Below are 26,612 nucleotides of genomic sequence, written 5' to 3'. Positions count from 1 at the left end.
AGTTGACATTTCCGAGGGAACCTGAAAGCGTCTAAACAACCGCCTGTTACGTTTCAATTCGCGACTTGGTATTTTTGGTCCCTCTCGGGATCCGTAGCACACAATGCACAGGGAAAGCAGCAATTACACGTTTAATATATTATTTTTAACATTTTTTTCCCTCAAATACGTTTACATAAACATTGAACTTTTTGTTGTGTCATAATATCTATTTTACCTGAAATATATCTTTACTTTTACCTCTTACTTGATGTTTGACCATTTACAAAAAATATTGGTAACATTTCAGAAAAAAAAAACATTTTCTAGAACATGATCACCCGTTGAGAATTAACGCTGCTTTAAAGAGTGCAGCTTAAAGTATCCAGAACAACATTAGTGTATGTTTATACTTTTTAGAGAAACCTACTTTAAAGTTTCAGTAGAAAATAGACTCCAGTCCTAGTTTAGGATATCTGGATCTCGTCTGAAAGGTTCGGGTCCATTTTCAGAAGTCTGGGTCTTGCTTAGAAATTTCTGGTCTGTGTTCATAAGTCTCGGTTTGTCCTAAAGAGTTTGAATCTAGTTCAGAGACCAGGACTGGTTTAATCGCTGTGGATTGGTCAAGTTTTAAGAATCCTTTTTCTTTTTTAAGAGATCGACCATTTGAAGCGTCCAGGTCTCGCTGAAAGCCTCTGGTGGTGTTGAACGCCGAGTCTGTTTGTCCCGTCTGCTCCGTTCCCCACGGTTCTGCCTGCGATAAGCTGTTTACACTGCGGCGAGGCCACACGTGCGTCTCAGAGCAGAAAGATGCAGTTTCACGCCCGGGCTCGGATCCGTCGCAGCTGTTTCCAGGAGGAATAAAACCTGCTGATCAGGCTGGATGGCTTCCATCCCGCAGCAACGCCCAAACAGAAGAAGTGCAGAAGCAGGACAGACCACACCAACACAACTCCTTACAATCAACTGGTGTTTTATATTTTTTTGCATTTTTACAATTCTTTAACATGCATTGCGTTAACCTAAAACACACTGAAAACCACACTACCGATAAATCACTTCTTAAAATCAAAAGAATTGAATAGCAAATGATTTTTTATAGTATTTACATTTTTTTCTTTAAATTCAACTCTAAAACCTCTCTTAAGTTCATTGAAGAAGGAAAGTTAACGATTAAAGTGCTCTAAAGCACCAAGCCTCAAACATAAAAGTAAACTTCAAGCTAAAATATACTGTAGTTTTATGATGCTAGCTCACACCCATTATTCCAGCAGAAACATCTTTTTTTTTTTCATTATATTCAACAGCAAAAAAAAGCCTTTAACAACTGCAATGATTATCTAAGACTATTCCATCAATCAAGTAAATGGTAGATAAAAATAAAAATAAAACAATAAATTATACGACCTCGGGGTGTAAAAGAGGACTTAAAGCTTCCCAGATATAACTCATCATTTCTACAGACTTTTTTTTTTCTTTTTGAATTTTAAATTAGAAACGGTTTGTAGCTGCAACATCAGACTGGAAAACATCTGATCCGGAGCCTCGGAGGGGAGGAGAGTCCAAATTTACCACTTTGATTGTCGCCATGGAAACGGAGCATGTTTAGGTGGCGGGAGGCCGGCGGGCTGCGTGCCGCTTCGCTTCAAACCCCGAACCATCAATTGGGAAGACTTGAACTGGGAGCATAAAGCAGAATTTGGACTTTCGTTTTTGTCTTTTCGGTGGCTGATTCCGACCTGAACCAGGTTAAGGCACACGAGACGGCCTGCAGCATCTCTTTTTCTTGGCAGAGGAGGATCACAGTTCAGCGGCTCCCGGCAGGCCCGGAGGCAGTGGAGGCTTCGCTCCATTTAAAATCATGAAGCCGCGTCGCCGAGGAGTTTGGCATCCGAGTGAAAAGGCAAAATGCAGGGAATGCATTTCTTTTTTTTTTTGTGTGTTTTTCTGTAAACGCTACGAGCCGTCAGGCCGCTCGCTGCCTACGCTTTGCTTTAGAATGAAATGCACTGATAAGAAGGATCAAATTAAGTCGACCTGGCTCAGCCTGCCTTCATCCTCTGAAGAAGACTGCAGCTGAGCTGAGAGCTGCCGCCTCGCCTCGCTTCGCCTCGCCTCTTCGCATCTACACACACGCCCAGCGGAGGGCCGCTTCATTTATTCGTGGCGCCGCCGTCCTTCTTGGCGGCCCGGGCGTCGCTCTTCTTGCCCTGGGTGGGCGGAGCCGCTGCCTTCTGGGCGTTGTCTTTGGGCGTAGTCTGTGCGGCGTCGCTGGAGGAGGCGGCGGCGGCGGCCATGCTGGAGGATTTGGAGGCTTGTGAGGACTTTGAGGTAGTGTTGGAAGGATGTCTCCGACGCCGCCCGTCGTCCCCGGCCGAGGATGAGTGGCGTCTCCTCCTGCCGCCTTCCTCTCCCATCGGCGGCTGCACACACACACACACACACGCAGACACACACACATTAACACAGCGTTAATGTCTGACCAGAAGCCCCGATGTTTCCAGAAAGTGGCGTTTCCCCCGTTCACACGACAACAGAGCGTTTTTTTAAAACGTGTGGAATCTCACCACCACCCTGAAGTCCTCCAGGTTCTTGAACTGGGAGAGGTGCTCCTGCAGTTTGGGCTCGATGGGCTGGTTCTTCATCTTGGAATACTTCAGGAAGGCCCAGAACTTCTCCAGACCGTACAGCTGACCTGCAGGGCCCCGTCAGAAAACCACACACCTCAATCCACAGTTTCTCACATTCATAAAGAAAACCTGGAATGTGAATAAAAAGCGCTGGAATCCATCTCATCTGCGTGCAAGTCTTTCTAAAGAAGATTATTTTCAATCCGTTTGAATAATGCCATAACTTCTGAGTTCTATCAGAACCAGATTTCAGAAGATTCATGATCTCAGACAACATGAATTCAGTGGGCTGAATCCAAACGGTTTTTCTGGTGATAAATTGAAGTGTTAAATCATAAATGACGGAGAGATTAAATAATGTGATTTCAGCAAAATAATCTCACAACTGCAATGGAAAACTCTTTGTCCGTTAGCGTACTGTACTGGTAGTGACAATAAAAAGTCTTGATGTTTGCAGTAACTTTTTGAGGTGGAAAAACACGCAAGTGTCACAAAATAACAAAAAAATGAGTAAAATAGAAACGAGTTTAAATATTACTGAAAAATAAGCAGCTCTTTTTACACTCATTTATAAAGTATGACGTTTTGTTGGAGCATTTTTTGAAAGGTCGTTGTGATAATATAATATTAAAGACTAAAAATTAAAGATCAAAATGATAAACTGAAACAAGAAGGGTTTGAAATATTCCAGAGTCTGTTTCAGGGAGATAAACCTCACGGTAGTTTGATTGGGAACATGAATTCCTCCACTGTGACCTCCCCTTTTCTCTTGGTTTTAAATTGAAACTTTTGGAGGATTCTGGTCTTTCTTCCTCCACATTTCTCTGCCAGATGTTCTCCGGTCAGAAGGAGAAACGCTCAGCTGGAGGTAAACGGCTGAAGTAGGTGAAGGAATCCACGTCAATCCTTAGTTTCATTTCTTTCTTCAGACAGTCGGAGGGGAATAACGAACCTTTCAGTCGGGATATGAAGGTTTCAAACACTGGAATTGTTTAAACTGTGTAGATACAGAAGGAAAGAGATGAGAGGAGAGCTGTAAATAGCTATCATCAGTCTGATCTGCAGCTGGAGGAGCGTTTCACTCAATGTATCCGGGCACTTTGTGTCTTTTTGCTTAAATGTTCATAAAAACTGCCTTTCTGAAAGAAGGGAATGATGTTCAGAGGAGAACTGAGCCTTAACCAGGGGCCCCATGTGTGAGCCCTGAGGGACGCCGTGCGTGTGTGCAGTGCATGCTTATCCCCGGCAGTGACGGAGGCGCACGGCGGGGCCCATGAACTGCAGCTTCGCTGTGGCAGCCGGTTGGGCCAGTGGCGTCCACCAAGCAGGACGCACTGAATTTGACAAGGCTGCGATGTGCGGCGACGTGCTCGCTCTGCTGCCGGGAGAAACTCCAGCCGGCTGCGCTCTGGGCTTTAATGTGTCCCGGTTGAACATGTGCTTGAAGTGAGGTGAGACGGGGGATTCTGAGCGCGGCGTCGCGGTCTGATCAGGACGGTTTGAGAGGAGGCCGAACACGAGGTCAGATCCTGGAGATGGAATCCGACATGGTCCCGAGAGCCTCCACGGAGTCCGGAGGACACCAGAACTTTCTCACGGATGACACACAGCTCGGTTACTAATCCATTAAACTCCCGTTGGACGTCCACGAGGAGCTGATTTCTACGGTGGCCTGCCAGGGTCACCTCGATGGGAGGCTGTTGTGCCGTTAGCTTTTAGTCTTAGCATTAGCATTAACGCAGGGTCATCCCTTCACGATGAGGCTTTAGCATCTGGGTCCTGGACGGTGGCATGTTGTGGTTTTCAGCCTTCATGCTGACACTGTTTAACCCTGCCGACCTCTGCATTCATATTTTGGGGCTTTCAGCGTTCTGAAGAGGAACGCAGCATCGGCGTTCGGATCTCTGCGTCCAGAAAACCTTCACTTCCGCTCAAAGCTGCTTTTGTTCATGAAGACAGAGAAAAGAAAACCTTTTATTTTCACTGTGTAGATATGGATGTGTCAAGATGTTGAGTTCTGGATGTTGCTGGAGGGACAGATGAAGCTTGGGGTGGCTCTGATCGTGTGTGTGTGTGTGTGTGTGTGTGTGTGTGTGTGTTAATTACCTCTCTCGAAGTCTCTGAGGGTTTCCTCCTGGAAGTCCTTGAACAGATCTAACCTGAATCTCTTCTCCAAACCGTAGCTGTAGTATCTGAAGAGGCACTCCAGTCCGTACCTGCAGGGAGAGCGACGCCGTGACGCCGTTGACTCAAACACACTCGTTTGTTTATTCGCCGCGACAGGAAGTGAGGAGCTGGAATCGTTTCATCTGCCTTTTCACCAGATTGGATTTTAGCGCCATGAAGCGCTGAGGCGGACCGGAGGGACCGGTGTGTGTGAGCAGCTATATAAACAGCTCATGGTTCTCACACACACACACACACACTCTTATTGATAATGACTGAGCCAAACAGGATATTTACATGATTTTGTTTATTATTTTATCTTAAATGTGTACTGTCGAGGGTAATTAGAAAATTAATAAATCTAATTTCTATTCCTTTTATCAATAATTTTGTAATGTATGTATTGTTACGGTTATTTCTCGTTATATTTGTCTAAAATAGTTTTTTTTTTTAGTTTTACCTTCCCGTCAGCCCTTATATCGTTACTATCCTTTGTTTTTCCATTCTTTGGTGTCTTTTTTGGTTTTATTAATATTTTTTAAACAATTTATATATATATATGTGTGTGTGTGTGTATGTATGTATGTATGTGTGTATGTATATATATACACACACACACACACACAATATTCATCTATTCAATTTATTCTTCATTGTAGCTTTATCGACCAAATTTCCTGTGATTTCTCATTTCTTGACATGATATTCTGTTTATTGTGAGAATGCAGCATTGATGCTGGTGTCAAATGACAAGACACTAGCTTCCAGCACATGACCGTTGAGCCTTTAGATCTCACAGGCAGAATGAGCTGCATGTGTGTGTGTGTGTGTGTGTGTGTGTGTGTGTGTGTGTGTGTGTGTGTGTGTGTGTGTGCGCGCGCGTTTCCTCACCTGTAGTTATCTTTGGCGTCTTCCAGCGCGTACTGTTTGAACTCCTCGTACATCTTCCTGTTGAAGTTGTCCCTGAGGAAGAAGGACCAGAACCTGAAGAGAGTGTTCATCTCCTGAGACTGTCCGATCCCCAACCGTTTCCTCTCTGAAACGACAGCGGCAGCAGGTCAGTTCCGTGCTTTGCGGCCCGGCGTGCAGCCCGGAGTGTAGCGGCGCGGCGCGGCGCGGCGCGGCGGCCCACCGTTGAGGCACCGTCGGCGGTACTTGTGGTATCCCTGCTGGGTGAAGCCGTTGTCCCTCAGCAGCTCGTGGGAGGGGTGCCAGAACTTGGGCAGAGACTGCGGCGTGCAGCCGTAGCTGCCCGTCAGCGGAGCGCCTTCGGACGGAGACGCGTTGGAGCTGCTGCGGCGGGACGAGACGACAAACACAGTGAGCAACACGGCAGGATTCAACGGCTCTGGCCACGGACGCAGGACCAGACAAAACTCCACAAACATGGTGAGAAGCCATGAGGTGAGGGTAACTCGTCTACGGAGGCCTGGACGGGACACAAAGGAGGAGCTCACTCAGGAGTTCTGTCTCCTCGCAGAATCCGTCCTTTTTTCCTCACCCATTAATTTGTTCCATCGCTAAACGCAGCGGAGTTCCAGGATACTGCAGAGTTTGGTTCTGCTGCTTCTCGCTCCGTCAGAAAGTTAAAGAGCGACGTTAACGGCGGCCGGTCGTACCTGATGGACGCCGAGCGCGGCCGGTGCTCACGGGAGTCCATCACCCAGCCGATGTGGGCCTCCTGAGGGGGGTTGGAACTGTGGCGGGTCTTCTTCTTCCTGGGCATCTGGAACAGACGCCACGAGGTGTTTGGATCTCTAGAACCAGCAGGAGACACCGCCCCGCCCCCCTGCTCACCTGTCCGTCGATGGCGCCGCTCTCCTTCATGACGGGGTAGAAACGCGGCGTCTTGTTGGGGTCCTGGCGTCCGGGGGTGCGGGGCGTCCGGGGGGTCCGGGGCTGCTGGGAGCTGGGCGACTCGGGGACCGTTTTAGGGAGAGAACGAGCCATTTCAGCTCCGCTGTCCACTGAGAGAAACAATAAAAACACACACAAAAAAAAACAAAAAAAAACAAACATATCCACTTATTACAACATCAAAGTGTCTCTGCGCGATGAGATCTTTGACCTACTCAAAAGGTCAAGGGTCAAATCCAGCAAACAGAAGCTGACCTGTCATGGGAGGGAGCGGGACTTCCTGGCTGGAGTCGACGGGCACTTTGGGGGCGAGGGTGTCGAACTCGTCTTTACTGATGACGTTCAGCTTCTTGAAGTTCTCCACGTCCTGCTGGAGAGCAGAGAGGCGTCAGGAGGCGTCGCACTCGGGGTTCTGGAACATTCCACTCTTTAACGTCTCCATTTTCACTCTAAAAGCCTAAATTTTTCCACATCGCTTAAAGACTGAATGTACCGAGCAGTCGGTTTCATCCGCCTTCCTTCTAATCAGTCAGCAGTAATTTGACACCAGCCTCACTCTGAATGAAAAGGCTCGTTTTTACAGACATTCAACTTGTTTCAATGAAACAGATCATTTTAGTTTGTTCACCAAAAAATGAGATGTTTTATCTTCTCTTCAAATAAATTCATATTAATTGCATGCTTGTAATTTGACCCCAGACTCACTGCAGCTCGGGGTGTGACTATAAACATGTAATGATAAAATTAACAAAGTCAATACTGAGAGGAGGGTTTAGAGCTGATTAAAACTGAAGGTTTCTTCTCAGTAGCGTTCATTTTTCACATTTTAGAGAGGAATCCGTGACTGTGACGTCAAGCGTGTAGGAACCAAAAAACTGAGGAAAGAGTTTCCTGAACGCGCTTCTGACGGGACGAAAATGACCAGAAGTCACGTAGCAGACAGAAACTGACGGACTACATCAGGAACAAACTTATTGCAGTTAGAATTTTTTAATCGAGCTAAAAATTAATTGAAGAAATGCTGCTGTATCACCCCATCTTCACTGCGCGCGTGTGTGCGCGCGTGTGTGTGTGTGTGTGTGCGTGTGTGTGCGCTGATAACAGATGAAGAAACGAGGCTGGGACACTCAGCAGATGTGCAGTAGACTCTGAACTTTACACGTCAGCGTCAGATAGAAAAAAACGCTGGTGGCCTTGGTAGAGAGAGAGAGAGAGAGAGAGAGTGTGAGTGTGAGTGTGAGTGTAATCAGGCGTGACATTTCTCACATGGGGAGACTTTATAGACAACCTTTGAGCCCAGAAAGAGCTGACAACGCAGAACTTTGTCTTTCATGCAGCATCTGAACAGGCCGATCTCAGCTTTTACAGCATTTCACAAATATTAAATGTTATTAATACTCTGCATTTCAAACCTTATTTTCCAGATTACATTTGCAGGGTTTTACATTCAGAACAGGCGAAGAACCGATTAAACTGAACTCCTGCTGTTGTGGCACTGAAGAACTTCAAAGAAGAGAAATGTTTGTTTTGGTTTTTATTTTTCTTCACAAATTGTCGTATTCATACTATTTTATCTGCTGTATATCCTAATTATTTAATATGTCCTTATATGTAATATAATAAAGCTGGAGAGAAAAAGTTGGAACAAATGTTCTATAAATAAAATGAAAAACAACTGGGAAACCAGTTTTTCTACTTAAAGTCTCTGCTTTTTAAAGACTAAACGGAAATGAGAGGTGTGCTGTGTTTGGGCCTCTGATGAGTTGTTGTTCCTCCTGTGAGGAAAGTAATTCAACAAAAGAGGAGACGAATGATCTACAAGCACATAAATCATGAATGGAACTCTGTGATTCCACCGCTCAGGAACAGCCGACGTGAACTCTCCGATATCTTCATGAACATCTGCTGCCGTTCAGCCCGTCAGTCAGATCAAGTCCTTCCACAGAGCTTCTCTTTCTCCTGCAACCCGATCCTCAGCGTTCCAACAGCGCTCCGCACGTCGGCTCCCCTTATAAATTAAGAGTTGCGTAACGGCGCGTAACCTTTCGTGGGTGTCAGTCCCTGCAGCTTCCCCCAGAAGCCAGAGGCCTGAAGCCTTCCGCTGAGTTCTGGAAGCAGCTGTGACACACATGTAGCCTGCAGGCTCATATAGTGGGCGATAAATAGTCAGGTGTATTTTTGGTGGCGGTGCATGAGCAGTGTGAGCTTTGACAGTTCCGTCACAAAGTCGTAAAGCGGGAGGGCAGCAGGGAGGACCGGCGGCGGCACCGGCCTCCAGTCCACCGGAGGAGCAGCACCTGAGGGAAACTTGATTTTTCTCCTGGCTGTCAGGAGTGAAAATCTCCATCTGTAAAAACGGCGTGGGGTGAGGGAGGATGAGAGAGAAACCGTAACCTGTTCTCCTGACATGCCCCCCACCCCCAGATCCATCTGAAGACCACTGATTGTCTAATCAGAAACCAGGGCAGACACACCCACTGAAACCCCCAGGATCCCCCTAACAAGTCCAAGTTTCTACCCTCTGCATTACGAGTAGAAAGATCAACTGGATCCATGACATTTTCCTTCACAGCAATAGTTTTTAATGGATTTTAAATCAAAATTCACAGCTTCTTGTGTGCAGGGAAGCGAGTGAAGCTTGAAAAACAAAGATCCCGTCTTCATGGATCAAACTGGGCTTCAGATTTATGATCACGTCTCTGTAAACTTTTGGTCTGGGACTATTTCTGTGCAGCCTGCAGCGCTGCACTAAAATTAAAAAAAGCAACCCACTGACCCACTGTCACAGAGTGAGACTGTCACTGGGCAAAGCCGGAGCGGGGGCGTGTGTGTGTGTGTGTGTGTGTGTGTGTGTGTGTGTGTGTGTGTGTGTGTGTGCGCGCGCGCGCGCGCGCGCGCATCGTCTCCATTCAGGATCAGGGCGGCTCAGATTAAACTGCTGTGTTTAGTGGAGAGAAAAAGTCACGTCTCCTCAAGTCAGGCTCAAACGTTTTGTTGGCGCTCAGGTTAGCATCAGCCGACAGTCGGAGGGGAAGACGGAGTGTTTGTCTGCTCTCAATCTGTGTTTGCCATCTAAATGCAAACTCGGCGATGTTTAAATATCTACTGCACCTTGGATCATCTTCTGTTTGAAAAGTACGACAGAAAGAAATTTGTCGGAAACAAGCAAATTGTTAAAAGTGCAAATAAAATTTAAAAAATTTCTTTAAAGACCGTCGGCCGCAGTCGCTCTAACCAGCCTGAGCAGCAGCAAAGATGGATATTTTGGGAATAATTTATGCTCCCTGCCAGTTTTGAGGAGGTGCTCTGCTGCTTTTATCTCTCAAACCTGGCAACCCTTCAGAAAACAAGCCAACTCACTGGACAGACATTTTTCTGCTTTTGCATCTGCTGAAGAGCGTCGAGTCAACCTCTGTTCTCCGACCAAGTCAAACTGAAGGACCAATGAGGAATGCTTCCTACAACTCTGGGCTGTAAAGGCGAGTGTTATTGAAGAAGTCAATAAAGCTCAGAGCTAAACTTTCAGGAGAAGATGAAACACACACGGGGCGAAACTGTAAAAGAAGCTCGAGCTGCTGATCTTTCTGTGCGTTAAAGGAAAGCCGACGTGTTCAGACGTGCAGCCTTTGCATTTCCAGCGCCACTGTGGTTCATTTTCTCACGCTGAGCAGCAGGCGAGCTTCAACACGACCGGACGGTGACGTGCTCCAGCCTTTAAATCACCTGTCAATCATCCAGCGCTGAGCTGAAGGGTCAAGGCTCCGATCGAGCCTGAACGGCGGCGAGCGGCGGCGACGGCGGCGCTCACCTTGCTGCACTCCACCTGCTCCTCGCCCTTCCACAGGTCCTGCTCGTAGTAGTACAGCCCGTCGTTGATGGCTTTGGCCAGGTCGGCCGTCAGCTTGGCGCGGGACTCGTGGTTCCCCGTGCGGTCGCCGCCGGGGTGCTTGCGGAGGTAGGGCGGCGTCTGGGTGACGATGAGGATCTTGTTGACGTCCTGGTCGTCCAGCTCGTAGTCGGAGTCGTCGTCGTCCGACCAGTCGGTGAACCGGTTCTTCCTGGGCGCCATCTGCTCCATCTCCTCGTCGAACATGAAGTCCAGCTCCTCCTGGTCGGGCTCGGGCTGCTGGCTGGGAGGTGGCAGCGGCGGCGGCTTGCTGTCGGCCTGGACGTCACAACACACACCGGGCCACGGAGGAGACACACACAGGGTGAGAAACACACTGACCGACTTCATGAGACGACTAAAAACACAAGCAACCGTCTGGGTTCAGAGAAGACTGAAAACAGGGAGATTAGCATCATTCTACCATGTTTACACCAGTCAAGACGCGCATCTTGATCAATCTTGTTTTGATTCCTGAAATGTTTCGTTAATCTCCCACACAAAACGGTCCAATCTAACCTGATGCAAGTCTCAGTAAAAATCTATTCATGTTCAAAAGGTCATTAAGGAATATAACACTGTATAAGTCAATCATTTTTGAAGGGAAGTTATACATGGATCAAGTGCTTCAGTCTGCGATGCTCAGTCTGTTTTTACTGTCCTGTTCAGGATTATCTAGTGGAAAACAGGATGTGGTGAGGTACTAGTCACATCTTCATCACCTGGTTTAGTTAGTAGAAGAAAGATGCTCTATAATCTGTATGTTAGTGGAGGAAGATGCTCTTTAATCTGATGTTAGAGGAGGAAGATGCTCTTTAATCTGATGTTAGAGGAGGAAGATGCTCTACAGTCTGGATGTTAGAGGAGGAAGATGCTCTACAGTCTGGATGTTAGAGGAGGAAGATGCTCTATAGTCTGGATGTTAGAGGAGGAAGATGCTCTATAGTCTGGATGTTAGAGGAGGAAGATGCTCTATAGTCTGGATGTTAGAGGAGGAAGATGCTCTATAGTAGGGCTGCACAATTAATCGAATTTTGATCACGATTTTGGCTGCCGCGATTAAATTTAGATGATCGTCGCGATTTAAAATTGAAAAAACAGATTCTGTTGCGTGTCAAATCAAGCACTTTCTAAAGCCAACCACCAGGGGGCGACCGAGGTTAGGGCCTCATCATTACGTTAGCCACCGATGAACGATTCCTTCGTCTCAAACATCAGTCGACGGGGCGCGATGTCAACTTCTGTATCGGTGGAAAGAAGATTTAAAAGCTGAGCGTCTCGGACAGAACGGGAAAAGCTGTTATTGACGTACAGTTCAGTATCTGAGCGGCGTAGCGGCGGCTTGGAGAGAAGGAGGGAATCACTGTTCTGGTAGGTTTCATTTCTGAGTTTAGCGCGGCTATTTACTGTTCTCTTGTTGTTTTATCATCATCTTGTTGCTCAGTGATCATCTTATTGCTCTCAGGATGCAGCAGGTGACGGTCGCTCAGCCGTGAGGCGTTCAGGTTCCAAAGTCATAATCCGGCTCTTTCCAGAACAGAGGTCTGGTCAAACATTTTTAAATACTCACAGTCGGTGCTTCTATATGTTCGTGTCTAAGGAAAAGCGATTGTTCACATTGAAATGGTCCTAAATAGTTGCTTAGATTCGAATTAAAACATCTTCGATTATGTGCGCACGCACGCCCGACATCGCTGAAGTGCTGAAGACCCACGTCTTCAATTTGAAGACTTGTTTGTTTTCGTTTTTTTTTTTTTAAAAGGTGCAATAAAAAGGTATGTTTTACCTAACATAGTGAATAATCGTGATGAATAACCGTGATTACAATACTGACAAAAATAATCATGATTATCATTTTGGCCATAATCGTGCAGCCCTACTCTATAGTCTGGTTGTTAGAGGAGGAAGATGCACTAATGCACAGAAGCTGTCCATTCGACCATCCAGTTAAACAAATTGTAACAAATGGCCGACAGGTGAAAGTAGCATCAGCTTAAGCTAAAGCTAACAGCTAACTGAGAATCCATGACACTCAGACTGCAGCTCTGTTAACAGTTTCAGATTAAACTAACAAACACGGGAGCATCTCATTTCATTCCAGTCTTTAAATCAGATTCTGACGCGCTCAGGCTAAAAGCAGCTTCATTACAGGATTGAACGTCTCCGTCTCGTTCAGCACGTTGCTGCTGAGTGAAGAACTTCAGCTGCGTTCAGTTCAGACGCATGAAGTAAAGAGGAGCACGACGGGATGAGAAGCAGAGAGGCAGAGGAGAGAGGGCGAGCTGAAACGAGCCGAAACGAGCCGAAACGAGCTGCGAGAGGAGGATTTACTCAACTGCACAGGGAGGGCAGTCAGGCTGGAGGTCTGAGGAAGGGGGGGGCAAGTCTACAGCACACACATCAGCACTGACAGCAGCACTGACGGGCTGGAGGAGGAGGAGGAGGAGGAGGAGGAAGGGGAGACAATGGAAGAGGCAGTGAGAGACAGACAGGATGAAGCGATGGAAGGGGGATTTATGCTCTTTCTCCCTCCTTCATGAGCTGCAGATGTAAGAGGAGATGGTGATAAGAGGAGGGTCTGTTAATCATCTACAGACTGGACAGAGCGCAGCTCTTAACCGCAGTTTTTAATAGTGGAGGGGTTTTTTTTTTTTGCTTCAAGGCAAGAAGAACTAGAACGTGATGAACCTGAGATTCTGCCTCTCATAGTTCCAGTTCAGGCTCTGACCTCAACTCTCTGATATCAGAGTCTCTACCCTCACATTCGTCCCGAGCGGCGCCTCCTTCTCTACCTTTGCCTTCCCGGGCGGCTGTCGGTGGCGTTTCTCCACCTGGATCCAGGCGTCGGGGTCGAGTTTGGGCGTGGGGGCGTCTTCGGAGGGGGAGGCGCCGGGAGCAGCTGGGTTCGGGGGCTGGGTGGAGTCGGGAGGGGGCTCCTTCTCAGGCGGCGAAGCTACGAACACACGGAGCAGAGACAGTGAGCGGCGCCAGCGAACGGCCCGGGACGACTTCTGAAAGTCAGAATCCACGATTTAACTCCGAGCTGCTTCAAGAGTCCAGTAAAAAAGGCCAAGCAAGAGTTACCACATCCACACTGAAGACGGAACACAGTATCTAAAACATGACTGCAAACAGAAAAGACTTTAAGTTATTAGAAGTGCTGCTTGTTGAAGTGAATTCAGTGTCTGTAACATTTAAAAAATGTTAAATCCAACAATTCATCAAAACTTTACTTTTACGAAACAGGAGTTCAACATGTAGTTAATTTGGGAGGGTTACTGTGAAAATGAATGAGAAATTTAAGAAAAACTAAGCTCAAGGCAAAACATAATAATTGATCCCATAATCCATCTCTTATAATCTTGTTAAACACTGTTGAGAAATGACACTGCAGTGATTCACAGCGCTGGATTAATCACACAATAGATTATCATTAACTGGAGCTTTAACTCCTCACTGAACGACACAAGGCAAGTTTCACTTCAGCTCCAGCTTTCATGCGATCAAAACTCTGTGAACCAAGCGTTTGTGTTCCAGCCTCTGGGTTTTGTGTGGTTTAACGGTGGGTCACGTCGCTGGTGAAGGTGTCCGCTTGTCAAGCTGCTCAGAAAACAGTTTATCTCAATATAAGAAGTGCTGCGAGGTGTTTGGGGGTCAGAGCAGACTCGTCCCAGCTGTGGTTAATCCACATTAGCTGCTCAGCTGGGCATGTGGGGCAGCGGGACGGTGCACCACACACACACACACACACACACACACACACACACACACACACACACAAAGAAAAGATGCTTGTAGTCGTATTTTGTTGATTCTGAATGAGGACGAAGCAGAAGGAGCTTGATCGCGTTCAGCTCTACAGTGAGACTCAGACGGAGGACTGACCCGAGTTGGTGGAGCTGAGGGTCTGTCGAGGGACGAACTCGGGGCAGTTGATGAGCTGGGAGAAGTCGGTGCGGGGGGAGCCCACGATGGGGGGGACGGCGATGGGCCAGCGCTCCGGGTCCACTTTGCAGCGAACCCTGTCGTCCAGCAGCTCCACCTCTTTGCTGCTCTTCAGGGCCTGAACAGCGACAGCGGGAGGCGGTGTTACCGCGAGAGCCAGCCACCGGGAAACATCTGAGGACGGGGCGAGTGTGTCACCTCCACGATGAGGCTGATGTCCGTGGTCAGGGCCTGGACCCGGTGGAAGCTGGCGATGAGCGAGATGGGCAGGAAGCCCTGGGCGTCCATCTTCCTCCTCAGGAAGAAGTCCCGCTCCAGGTTGTGGAGGCTGAAGTAGTATTCACTGCAGGACCGAACAACACACTCAGTCTGTGGACTTTACTGGGCTCACATACACACCGATGATCAGCTAAACACACACACACACACACACACACACACGAGATCACAAGGACTAAATCATCTGAATGTATTTCCACAGGACTCTGAAACAGCGCAGCATAAAACCATCAGCATCTAATTCAGATGTATCAACACTTTTTGGTGAAATCTTTAGGTTTAAAATGCAACAAAAGCTTTTTCCCCTCAGAAATCTTTTAACAGCATCTTAAACACTGGCAAAAAAATAAATAAATAAAAAATTCTGACCTCTTTAGCAACAGAAAACATGAAATGATCTCTCAAAAGGCTGCGGATACCTGCTTCTGGAAGGATGTTCTTGTTATTTAAAGTGAAAGGATCACCGTTAATCATATATGTCTTACAGCGTTAAAACTGAGTCACTATGAAGTTTTATAACATAATCACGGCTCTGCTAAGTGTTCAGGTCAATGGAAGACTGATAAATCTGTGATATGCAGTCCTCATCAAAACCACTGGTGACTGCAGGAGGGAACATTCAGTTACAATACATCCAATGAATTATGGGAAATATCAATTAAACAGGTCAGATCTAAGCTACTCCACACTTTATCTGACGCTCAAGAAAAACACGCAAATAATCTGAATAGTCAATAGAATTTCTTGTAAACGTAAAATAAATAAAAAAATTTATTTGCAGCACTAAGTTCAGACACACACACACACACACACACACACACACACACACACACACACACACACACACACACACACACACACACACACACACACACACACACACACACAGCCTGCAGGCGTGTGTGTAGTTCATGTGAAGTAACGATGGCTGACCGAGCAGCCTGAAAAACACCGAGTGAGACGAGAAGAGGAGAAGACAAGAACCCCCCCTCCTCCTCCCCCCCCTCCCCCTCCCTAGCACACTTTTTCTTTTTTTCATTTCCTTGCTCAGGCCTGCATATAATTCCTGCCCGTCCCCTCCGAAGCTCCGGGACTATATTTAGGAGCTCACCTCATCCTGAGTGATCTGCAAAGAGGCCAAAGCTGAGAGCAGAAACACTCAGAGCGCACGCTGCCCCCTGCAGGCCGCGGCAGGAAGCCTCACAGCACACACACACACTCACACTCACACTAATCTGAACTTTAATTAAAACCACTGCGCTAAGCTGCATTAAGAAAACACAGTAAAATACAGTTTCTGGAAAAAGAAATTCTCCCACAGAAACATGACAGAAAGCTCATTCCTGCATCTGATGAGCTTTTCATAAAGTACCATTTACAAATAAACGGGCCTCAACATGACTTGTTGCATTGGATTGTGAAGATTATGGAACTTGCACTAACTCCACATGCACAATGAAAATCACCAAATACATAAGGAAAAGGGTCAAAAGCATCCTGCAGTTCACGTTTCTCTGAAGAAAATCTTGTTCATCATTGTCACAAATTGTGCATCATTTACAATTTCAACGAATAATTCTTCTTAGTTTTAAGGTGCAGGAAGAAATGCTAAAGATACTCAATATGGTCACTGAAATGCTTTAAACGCCACAGAGGATCTACTTTAATAAAAAGAATATCAGAAAATAGAATCCATTCTCTTAACTGTAAATTTAAATGTTTCACAACTTCTTTTTCCTTCATAATTTCAAGCGAGTAAGTCATGAAAATCAAAACATTTTAGAAGAACCAATGCTTTCCCTGCTTTTCTTTAGCCAAAGTTTTTCACATTTTTTTTTAAATGTGAAGTTATTTTTGTGAATGTAGCATAAAGAGAACTTTACACAGTCAGGAAAAGATACTGATACACTCATGGGTCAAAAAGTATCAAAACTTAAGGGAAAACTTTGTTTTTTTTTAACTACAAAATCTATCAGAAAACTCATAAGTAAAATCACACTGGCTTCAGAACGCAAAACAAAAGAAGAAGAGGAGGCAGGTCAGTCATCCACACTCACATCTGCCGCTTGATGTATTCCTTCAGGAGTTTCTCGTCCACCGTGTACATCTGCACCTTGTTTCCGTCGTCGTAGTAGTAAACCATGTTGGTGCCGAACTCCGACGGCACCTGAACGTCGGAGGAGTGAGAGTCTCGGAAGCTGGACGAGTATTCGTAGCGACCTGCGGGAGGAGCGGAGACGGAAACGTGAGCGACGGGTTCTGAAGTCGGGGGGCAGAATCTGAACAGAGGCGAGGAGGCGGCACCTCGTCCACGACCTCTCCCGCGGCCGCGACCTTTCCCCCGGCCCCGGATTCCTCCGCGGACGCTCCCGCCGTCGCTCCGCACGCTGGAGGCGTCGTCTCCCAAGTCCCGCGGGTCTCTCCTCCAACCTGGAGAGACGGGCGCTCGCCGTCAGAACAGCCACTCACCACAGTCTAATAACGCCGATCGCTCATGGTTGTTCTGTTATCTTTAATGTTTGAAGGTTTAAAAGAGGCTTTAGCAGCAGATCTGTCTGAATAAAGAGTCATGAGCGATACGTCGACCAGGTTCTTCACCGACAGCAGGCGGACGTCACACACTGTAAACACAGAAGGGGCTGAGGAGCAGAGAGTGTGGAGCAAACAGGAGGGGGTGTGCAGAGCAAACGGCGAGCGTCGAAGCCCAGGCGGTGAGTGAACAGGCGCCGCGAGAGGCGGCCGGCCGGAGCGCCGGCTGCCGGACACTTACTCCTGCTGCTATCCGCCCTGCTAAGGTGGAGCGTTCGACCGGGCGAGGAGGGGTCGGCGGAGTCGCTGCTGGGCTCTGCGTCCAGGCGGGCCGGGCCGCCGCCGCCGCCACCCGATGTCTTGTCGCCGTCGTCCCGGGACACTTCCTCCAGCGGCAGAGAAACCCACTTACGTTTGTTACCTGGCGATGATTGCAGACCGAAAACAGACCTTTTGAAGAGTTTTGGACCCAAACACTCAGGAGACAGAAAGCTTTGTCTACACGGCCAGACGTCCTGAAACAAGCGAACTCTGATTATTTTATTGCTTTATTTGATATGAAAGGACTCTGAGCTGCGTTTGGAGGTCATTTTCACTACGAAAGACCAACAAGCTCAGAGGTTTTAGTGTTCACAGCTGTTCTACAGGTAAGGGGAGGAGAACGTGTTGAGTTATCAAAGCAGACCCTCGAGGAAAACATCAGCTGCGACTGTACATTTACTGCACACTGACCCGACCCAATACGTCACTTATTAACTCTTTCCAGGAACGTCAAACACTGGAGGTCAGTGGGAACCGCCTGGATCCGAGGCTATCACTCCTGGAGTCACAGATCTCCTGTTCAATTCAGACTAGTTTGATCATTATTCCACAGGAAGCACACCGGGTCAAACCAGCTGCTTCCTGCAGGATTTTAACGAGTTTCCTCCTATGTTGGTGCAAAACTCTTCATCCCGTCTCTGCTTTACACACCCAAGAGGCCAGGCAGACCCTCGTCTGTTATTTATTTTTCTGATTGATCAAACCTGGCATGCACCAATCGGAGACAATCAGCCAGCGGTGATCGGAGCAGTTAGAGACGAGCTCCTTCCACACAGCGATCAGGAAAAACAGGCCGTCACAGTCCAGTGAAAACACACCTCCACGTCCGCATCAGGTGGATTATTCAGACGGAAATCGTTTTGACTCAATGAGGAAATGATTAAAGAAGACTCTGGAGATCATGAATCTCACTGGACTGTGATGAAGAGGAGCTTCAGTCGGGATTCAGGCTTCATTTATTTGAACGGCGATGCTGAACATGCAGAGTCAAGAAGAAGGTTTCCTCACCCTCACCTCCTTTCTTCTTCAGGCCGGCGCTTCGGGCGTCCTGTCCCGCCCGGGACGCCTCGTCTTTGGGGAGGGTCTCCAGCGGGTCGGGCTGAGCCTCCTGGTTCTCTTTGCTCTCGCCGCCGTCGTGGCTGCTCTCGGACTTCCTGTCCGGACGCTCTCTCCTCTTGTCCTTCTCCCGGCGCGACGACGGCGGCTTCTTCCCGTTGTTCACCACATTCTGCTGCTGCTGAAGGACGAGAGGAAAACACGACTTCAGCGAACGAAAACATCTGCAGAGTGAAACACTGAGGCAAGGCTGCGGAGGTGATCAGGGATCAGAAACGCTTCTGCAGGATTTAACCAGGTCTGATTAAAACACACACACACACTGGGACACACGTGGACCAAAGACAGCACAGAAACACACACACACGAAACGCGCACACGCCCAAATACCAGAACACACGCACATTCTGGAGTCACATGCACACCCACATACCAGGACACGTACGCCCAGAAGCACGCAAACGCTGAAGGGCGCGCACACACAGCCAGGCGCTCACGCACGGCAGAATGCTGCAACGCACGCAGTGAGACAGACAGACAAATGCACGCACGCGCACATAGACACACACACACACACACACACACACACACACACACAGGTGAGTACCTCTTTGGCCAGCTCCCCGGGAGTCGGCCAGTTGGTAATGTCACTGAAGTCGCCGGACTGCGAACAAAACAGAGAAATGAAAACAATATAACGATCAGCTGATCGGCGCCAACGAGTTTCCCCCTGCCGATCCGGGCAGGTACAGGAGGGGGGAGGGGGAGGAGGGGGGTTAAAAAGAAGGTCAGTGCTCCGTGTGTGTGTGTGTGTGTGTGTGTGTGTGTGTGTGGGGAAACTGCAAACAATAACGATAAACCACAGGAGTCACTTTCCACCCACGCAAGCGTCGCACATTTGGACAAATCAAGGTTGATCAGAGAAAAGCGGCTGCAGCGCAGAAGGTCGTCCAGCGGCGCTTCCAGACGCTGCATCTGGAACCACGCGCTTTATTTCTTCACCAATTACATGTTAAACAAAGTTCCCTTCACTACGTTGAGACGACGCAGTTTTCCTGTGCACACAGCCAATCTGAAGATCTGCTGAACTCAGACAGACCATCGAATTCGTCCTTTGCCTTTTTTTTGATCAAAGAAAGAAAATAATTCTTTTAAATTAAATTTGGGGAATCGTCTGATTCTCACCTTTGAAACGGCGGCTGTGGAAAAAAACAGGTTGGAAAAGCAAACAGGAGCGCGGGACGGCAGCTCAAACCAGCGAACGCCGAGCTAGCGGCAGCTGCAGGGTTCCCATTCGCAGTGTGAAATAAACAAAAAAAAAAAAGGAAACGTGCGCCGGTGAGAGACGGCCAAAAACACACACGTTAGCCACCTTACCGGACAGCGAAAAAACGTCACACATTCTCACTCCTTCCAACTGGTTCTGATCCGATGTGCAGAAAGAGGCTAAAGCACATTTCAGTGGTAAAACTGACAGAACTTCCTAATGAAGTGAGAAAAATCTTAAATTATGCATCTTTTGGCTTTTTTTTTTATTTAAAACATTAAAATGAGAAACACGTTTCCTCAGTATTTAATATGATGTTTAAACCTTAGATGAGAGCAATAGAAGCAGGTATGGCCTCCTGGGAGAGACATCATAAAGAAACTGTTTATTTCCTACACAGTTCATCATTCTTCCTCTGGAGCTGTGTGAAGTTTACACAACAAAACGTGTCCTCAGATAAATACTGGAATTTTGGTCAATATTTACTGTGAGGATATCTTCATTCAAACACTTTTCTCCAGGCTGGGTTTACTGTTGTCTTCTTCAACCTAGAACTGAACCCAGTATTGATTGTCGACATGCGAGTAATTTATTATTTCCTCTGTAAACAGCTGATTTCTGACTTCATCCATCGTTCGTCCATCGAGCATCACATCACATTTTGCTCGCAAGCCGACTAAAAGGTGGAACCAAAATGCTAATTTTCATGGTGTCTATTATGATTATTCCTCATGTGTTCTACTGATGCAAAAGCTAAACTGAGCTCTCTTCTCACCTGTTCCGTCCAGCATCTGCGGTAATAATGTTGCCTCTTCAGATGAGGACGTTCGACCCAAACTCCCTTCAGGAATCAAACAAACCTGATCCTTTAACCAAACTGTTCACCTCCCTCTAAACTGCTCAAACAAGAAGGATTACACCTTTAAAATACTCCAAATTAAGGCATTTGTAATGAATCTACGAGGATTTCCACTACAGCAGAAATAGCGCAGGTTTTTGATAAATTAGGTTTTGTCTGTTATTTCTATGTTTGACAGCGCTGACCTCTTCCTGAAACATCAAAGAAGCAGCTTTTCATTTACTCAGTACGACAACAAATCATGAGGATGTTACTGTTTTTCTCCTGAACTCTAATCACTTTATATATTGATCCCATTTTCCTTTTATTTGTATGATTTAATACATGGATTACAATTAATCATACAAATTTTATCTATTGAAAACCATCAAACTTTTCTTCACTTATTGTTGTTTTGGGGATTTTTCACAAATTCTGACCTTCCAGGAAGCTCGAAGTCTTTGTTTGTGTCTCACAGCATACACTGGTTGGAACAGCTTGATTAGCACAGTGAAATGAATTTAATAAGAAAAATTGGCCTTCAGCAGAACAAGCACAAAACAACACATCTTCTTCACACTCTCGTCTGCGATCAATATCAATCGAGACGATCTGAGGAAACAAAGGACGCTGAAGAGCAAATGACATGGAGGAAGTGACTAAAACTGCTCAGCTTTTTACTGACCAGCCTGACCAGACCCAGACCCCCCACCCCCCCTCCGGTTTAGACCAAGGCGGCTCAACAGGTTCGTGGCGGCTATTTTTCACAAACTTAACAAAACTCCCCCAAAAAGACACAAATTCATGCTTTCAGAGCAGAAGCAGATCTTTTCACTGACATTCTGACTGGATTAAATGAAAACCTCTCTCTTGACTCTGGGTAAAGTGAGGATGTTTGTTGGAAGCAGGAGACAGAAACACGAAGGAGGTTACCTTGCTGGATTTTCTCGTCCTGGGCTTGGCGGCTCGGACCACTTTCAGAGCGTTCTGCTGATCTGCGGACACACAGTCGATGAAAGACAGCGGCATGGTCAACGTGAGGCAGAGCAGCGTCAATCCACAGGACTTTCAGCTCAAAGCGGGTCTGAAGTGTTGCTCTGCGCTGCAGCAGAAGACTCATCCGCTCTGGGACTTTCTCTCACTACAGCAAGCACATTCGCTGCCCTGCGACGCCCGAGGGAAACAACTTGTTGGGGGTGTTTTGTGTACAGCCAGCGGCTGTGTGTGTGTGTGTGTTGGGAGTGGCCCTCTGTGGCCTGTCAATCCCTATCGCTCAGAGGATGGTGGTATTGATAAGAGGGTCGGGGCTGAGGCGTCCTGGTGAATGCCTGCAGAGCCGCCGGTACAGTAACGCTGTAAAACGATGCCTGTGCTCTCGTCACGGCTGCACGCTTCAAATATAGCTCCGCCGGACGGCCGGACGGCCGCCCTGACACACATTCACAACTCAAATTCAGCTGAATGGTCTGAATCTGACAAAGCTGCGGTTCTGCCAAAGCAAAACCGATTCCAACATTCAAGCAGGAAGTCGGGGGCTTCTGGAGCCTCTGGGTGATCACAGTCGAATTATTTAACCCTTTAAAAGGCAAAAACAGCACGTCTGGAAACACACACTCACAAGTTCAACAGTTCATCAAAGATCAAGAACGCGTGAAATTTCTAGAATGTGTCAAAAGTTCTGCTGTCAAGTTTTTCTGAGTTCTGGAACATATCAGACCTCCTCTTGCTTCAGAGTTCTATCATCTACTGACGTTATTGAAGGTGTCAAGAGTTCTGTGGTCAAATCTTCCTTCATGTTAAGAGTTCCAGACTGAGTCTGTTCCATTCTAGAGTCGGTTAAAGTTCTTGAACATGTCAGACCAATTCAGCATTTGAAGATTTCTTCAACAATTCTGATAAAATTTTTGAAAATGTAAAGTTCTGTTTTGAGACACTTCAAGAGTCCAACGACGTGTCGACTATTGTTCACTAGAACGTGTCAGATTCCTCCAACATGTCAAGACTTTCAAGTTCCAGAACGTGTCGCAGTTTTCGTGTTCTATTCTAGAATGAGCCAGAGTTCTAGAATAAGTCAGACTTTCTCATTCAGTGCTCCATTCCGCAATTCCACCAAGTTCTTCAAGGTAGAGTTCTGTTCTCACACACGTCAAGAGTTCTCAATGGTGTCACAGTTCTCTCATGGAATTTTTCTAAAGTGCACGAATGCATCAGAGTGAAGTTCTAAACTTGTCAAGAACTCTGACATGTCACGGTTCTAGAACATGTCTGAGATCAGGTGTAGAATTCCACAGTGTGCCAGACGTTCTGTTCTAGAACACGGCAGGTTTCTTCATCATTCAGAGTTCTTTATTACATTTTAACAGAGTTCCTGAGAGTTCTGTTGTAGAATTTGTCTGAGTTCTAAAATGTCTTGAAACCTCCTCAGCCAACAGCGATGTCCAGGTACACGGCTGAGCACCCCAAAAGGGTCAAAGAACATGCAACATGTGGCAGAACCTCACAGGGAACTAAAGACCACATTTCCCATAATTCATCTGAAGCCTGATAGACATTCAGTCAGGCAGATTTTAAGTCCACACACACCCACACCCACGCACACTTCCCAGAAAGAGAAAAATGTTTCAAACCAAACTTTTTATTATTGATTTAAAACTAAATTTTAAAGCATGGCTTCAAATGTGCAAAAACTTCGTTTTTAAATGTTTAAGACAACTTAATGTCAAGTTAAAACTAAGAAAATAAAATGTACCTCTAATTATCTTTGTAAAGAGAGATAGCTCATGGCGGCTGTCAGGCCATGTCTGCCGTGGGTTTTATACCTTTGAGTTTCACATCCATGTTCAGGTTAATTCATGATTACTTTAAAAGTGACAAACTGATTCATACATTTCAACTGCAATTTTTTAAAGACATATTAAAGTAAAAATAATGCTAAACTTCCCTTAAAATGTGATTTATCATCTGAACATTGTAAATAATTCACTGCTGCATCTGAACACTTCACTGATTACAGGTTAATTCTGGGATGTCTAATCATCAAGTTTCAAGCTTTCACTTTGTGATTTGTGGCATTTTTAGGCGGAAGACATGAATTACCTCACTTTTGGACTGAATTACTATTTGTCGCTTTACAGAACGGCTTATTGATCTTCTGTAAATCAATAAAACTATTTCTATAAGGGGTGAGTGGCTTTAAGTTATTCTCAGTAAAGTAAAATTCTCAAATAACACATTTAAATGTGAATATTTTCTTTTATCTCCTCGACTATATTAAATGATTCAGCTTTTGCGGGACATTAAAAAGCCCCGTTAGAATCGTCTGAGGATGGAGAACAAGTTTGTCCTCATTAGTACACATTAGAATTGCTAACCGACGTCTTTATGGACTATAAAGCAATTAATTTACGCCATGAACCAATCTCTTACCACGTGGTTCACATGCAGTTTCACTTTCTTGGCCTATAAAGTTTAATTCATTTGGTCAGCGTGTCTTCACAGCTCCATTCACAGGGTTTAATATCGTCAATATAAAGGAGACAATTTAAGATGTTTGAACAGAAACACATTCAAGGTGAATATGAGGCTTTTATAGATGTATCAGAGGACTAGTTTTGTTTTTTAATGGATTTAGAGCCAAGCAGAGTTGAGAGTTACTTTATTAATCCCAAACTGGGAAATTGTGGAAAATTCTGAGGAAAAAGTACTTAAAAAAAAAAAGCGATTAAGTGTCTTAACTTGTTTATCTTTCATTATATTTAACTCTAAACTCTATTGCTGGTGCAGCCTGAACTCCTAACATTTTCATCTTAGTAAAATCGTACCTACTTAATTCAAAACCTTACAGCTAAGTTATTACTTAAAACTGTTTATTTATCCCTGGAGCTTGGTTAGCACGTATGTCTTGGTGTGGAGTCGACCAATGCACAATGATGTGCAATGGCAATAAAGACCTTATCTTACAGAGCAAACAAGTCAAACACTTTGTGGTTTTAGCTCAGTTCCAGGATTTTCCTCCCATATCTCAACTTTCTCAGGTTTTGAAGTTTCAAATTGCTTTACTGCTAAATTAACAGAACAAAATTGAATTAGTTAAATGCTTCCATGCCTCAAATCTCAATTACATGTTACTATGAGCAGAATCAGAGTGAGATTAGAAAAGTGCAGGCTGAGCTCAGAGAACTGGGGGGTGGGGGGCTGTTAAGTTTACTCACACATCCAAATAAAACATGTAAAGACGATAAAATGAGTAGTTTACACATACTCTTTCCACCTGTTCAGCCGCCCTGTACTCAGACTCGTGCTCTCGGTGGTGACAGAGAGGAGCTGGCTGGTGGGAGGAACTGCAGGCAGACAGGCCATTGGACATGTGGAACGTGCCTGAACAGCAGCAGCAGCAGGGGCAGCTAGCCTATCTACCTTAACCTTTCCCCTCACTGCGGGTCACCCCCGAGGGGGACATTTGGGTCTGATCTGGATCCACACCGAGCCCCAGTTGTGCTGCTTTACCCCCGGCCTCCAGTCCGAGGCATTTCCAGGCAGCAGCGGTTAGCTGGAGGTGGCTAAAGAAGTAGCAGTTGTCAGCAATCAACACGTGGTGCTTCGGAGCAATCCGAGCACAGGGGGGGATGGGGGCAGAAATGCCACCATCAACACCTCCTGACTGCGCTGACATTCAACTTAATGTGCCTCATTCACGTCTAAACCAGCCCGTATGAGGCCTGACAGGGTAAAATCAGAGCGTTTTTCTGCTGTCAAGAAGCTGCAGCAACGTGCGGCTGCTGGGGGGAGGAGGAGGAGCAGGAGGAGGAAGAGCATATTGTAACTCTCAATCTGATCCCATGTGTAGATTTAGGTGCATCTCACCTTTCTCCTGCGTGCTGGAGGAGCTGATGTTGTTCACTGGCACTCTGCCCGTGGTCCTCTTCGTCCACGGGTTGACTTTGGGCGGAGGAGCCTCCACCACTTTCCTCTTCACCGTCTCGGCAGCCGACTCCGCGCCGCCGCTCTGCTCGTTCTCTTTATCGTTTTCTTTGCATTTCTTGTGCGTGTCTGCGGGGCTTCTGGCAGCCTCGTCCCCGGCCGGCTTCTCGGAACCCCTCTGGCCAGGCTCGCCCTGCTCCGTCTGCAGGTGACCCTCCTCGGACTTGTTGTGGTACTTCTCCGCTGCTCCGCCGGAGCTGGCCGCTGTCAAACCCGAGTCAACCTCTGTGGACATCCTGCTAGTTTCCTAACAGCGTGCGGTGTTAAATCCAGTGTGCCTCTCTGGTCCCCGCGCTCTTATCCCAGAGAAATGAGAGGTGAAGCTCGGGGGGAGAGCACCTCCACAAGTCCAGGTGAACTTCAGGTAAACAACTTCTGGGCTGGACCTCGCTGCTAGCAGCTAGCCTAGCAGCTAACGCAGCTAACTGTTAGCAGGCGAGCCCCGAGCTAAAAGTGTTCGTTTTCCGCTCCGTTCGACACTTTCATACCAACAAATCGTTACCTTTGAGTCCGCACGTTGTCACCATGCAAACAACACGCGCCGAATCGACCCTCCTGCGAGTTTCAGTAACTTTTTTTGGATAAACTTCTACAGCGACCTCCTCTCTGAGAGTGAGCTCCACGCGACAGTCCGGAGCTCGTGCAGCCTGCTGCAGTGTGCCTGTAAACAGTTCCTCTGCCGCCCCCAACGGACACTCCGCGCTATTGCACCACCACGACACTACTCCTGTAAACAGTTCCTCTGCCGCCCCCAGCGGACACTCCGCGCTATTGCACCACCACGACACTGCTCCTGTAAGCGGTTCCTCTGCCGCCCCCAGTGGACATTCCGTAATACTACACCACACAAACTACATTGAATAGAATAAATAAATAAAT

General features: G+C 46.8%; 1 protein-coding gene and 1 non-coding gene across 6 annotated transcripts; both read right to left on the bottom strand.

Annotated features, from left to right (window-relative positions):
• Window positions 1-1,827: 1,827 nt before the first annotated feature.
• larp1b (La ribonucleoprotein 1B) lies at window positions 1,828-26,384 on the bottom strand. Of its 5 annotated transcripts, none has more exons than XM_030116282.1 (19): window positions 25,617-26,384; window positions 21,687-21,748; window positions 19,256-19,312; window positions 18,601-18,829; window positions 17,513-17,692; window positions 17,047-17,172; window positions 16,800-16,962; window positions 14,662-14,806; window positions 14,404-14,581; window positions 13,311-13,471; window positions 10,441-10,797; window positions 6,888-7,002; window positions 6,573-6,742; window positions 6,395-6,501; window positions 5,908-6,068; window positions 5,667-5,811; window positions 4,716-4,825; window positions 2,547-2,674; window positions 1,828-2,402 (listed from the first exon to the last, which is right to left on the bottom strand). In XM_030116282.1, exons 1-19 carry the CDS (start codon window positions 25,966-25,968, stop codon window positions 2,133-2,135), a joined length of 3,216 nt encoding a protein of 1,071 aa, XP_029972142.1. In that variant the 5' UTR covers window positions 25,969-26,384; the 3' UTR covers window positions 1,828-2,132. The 5 variants fall into 5 exon arrangements, with proteins under 5 accessions (XP_029972142.1, XP_029972146.1, XP_029972144.1 ...); XM_030116286.1 differs by having other exon boundaries at window positions 5,908-6,065; XM_030116284.1 differs by having other exon boundaries at window positions 6,888-6,999.
• LOC115407358 (small nucleolar RNA SNORA5) lies at window positions 3,827-3,963 on the bottom strand. Its single transcript, XR_003933629.1, has one exon. It is a non-coding gene; the product is annotated as a small nucleolar RNA SNORA5 (small nucleolar RNA).
• Window positions 26,385-26,612: the final 228 nt, after the last annotated feature.

This window comes from Salarias fasciatus, chromosome 19 (assembly GCF_902148845.1).
Source record: "Salarias fasciatus chromosome 19, fSalaFa1.1, whole genome shotgun sequence".
NCBI classification, from domain to species: domain Eukaryota; kingdom Metazoa; phylum Chordata; class Actinopteri; order Blenniiformes; family Blenniidae; genus Salarias; species Salarias fasciatus.
This window is presented reverse-complemented; position numbering and strand designations above follow the sequence as displayed.

What these genes read in the sequence shown, in the direction of transcription:
- larp1b (XM_030116282.1), bottom strand. Translation starts at nt 25,968, where the DNA reads ATGTCCACAGAGGTTGACTCGGGTTTGACAGCGGCCAGCTCCGGCGGA. An exon ending in CTCCAGCACGCAGGAGAAAG is followed by an intron (nt 21,749 to 25,616) that starts GTGAGATGCACC and finishes GTGTGTCCGCAG; the next exon opens with ATCAGCAGAACGCTCTGAAA. An exon ending in GACGCCAAAGATAACTACAG is followed by an intron (nt 4,826 to 5,666) that starts GTGAGGAAACGC and finishes CTCTCCCTGCAG; the next exon opens with GTACGGACTGGAGTGCCTCT.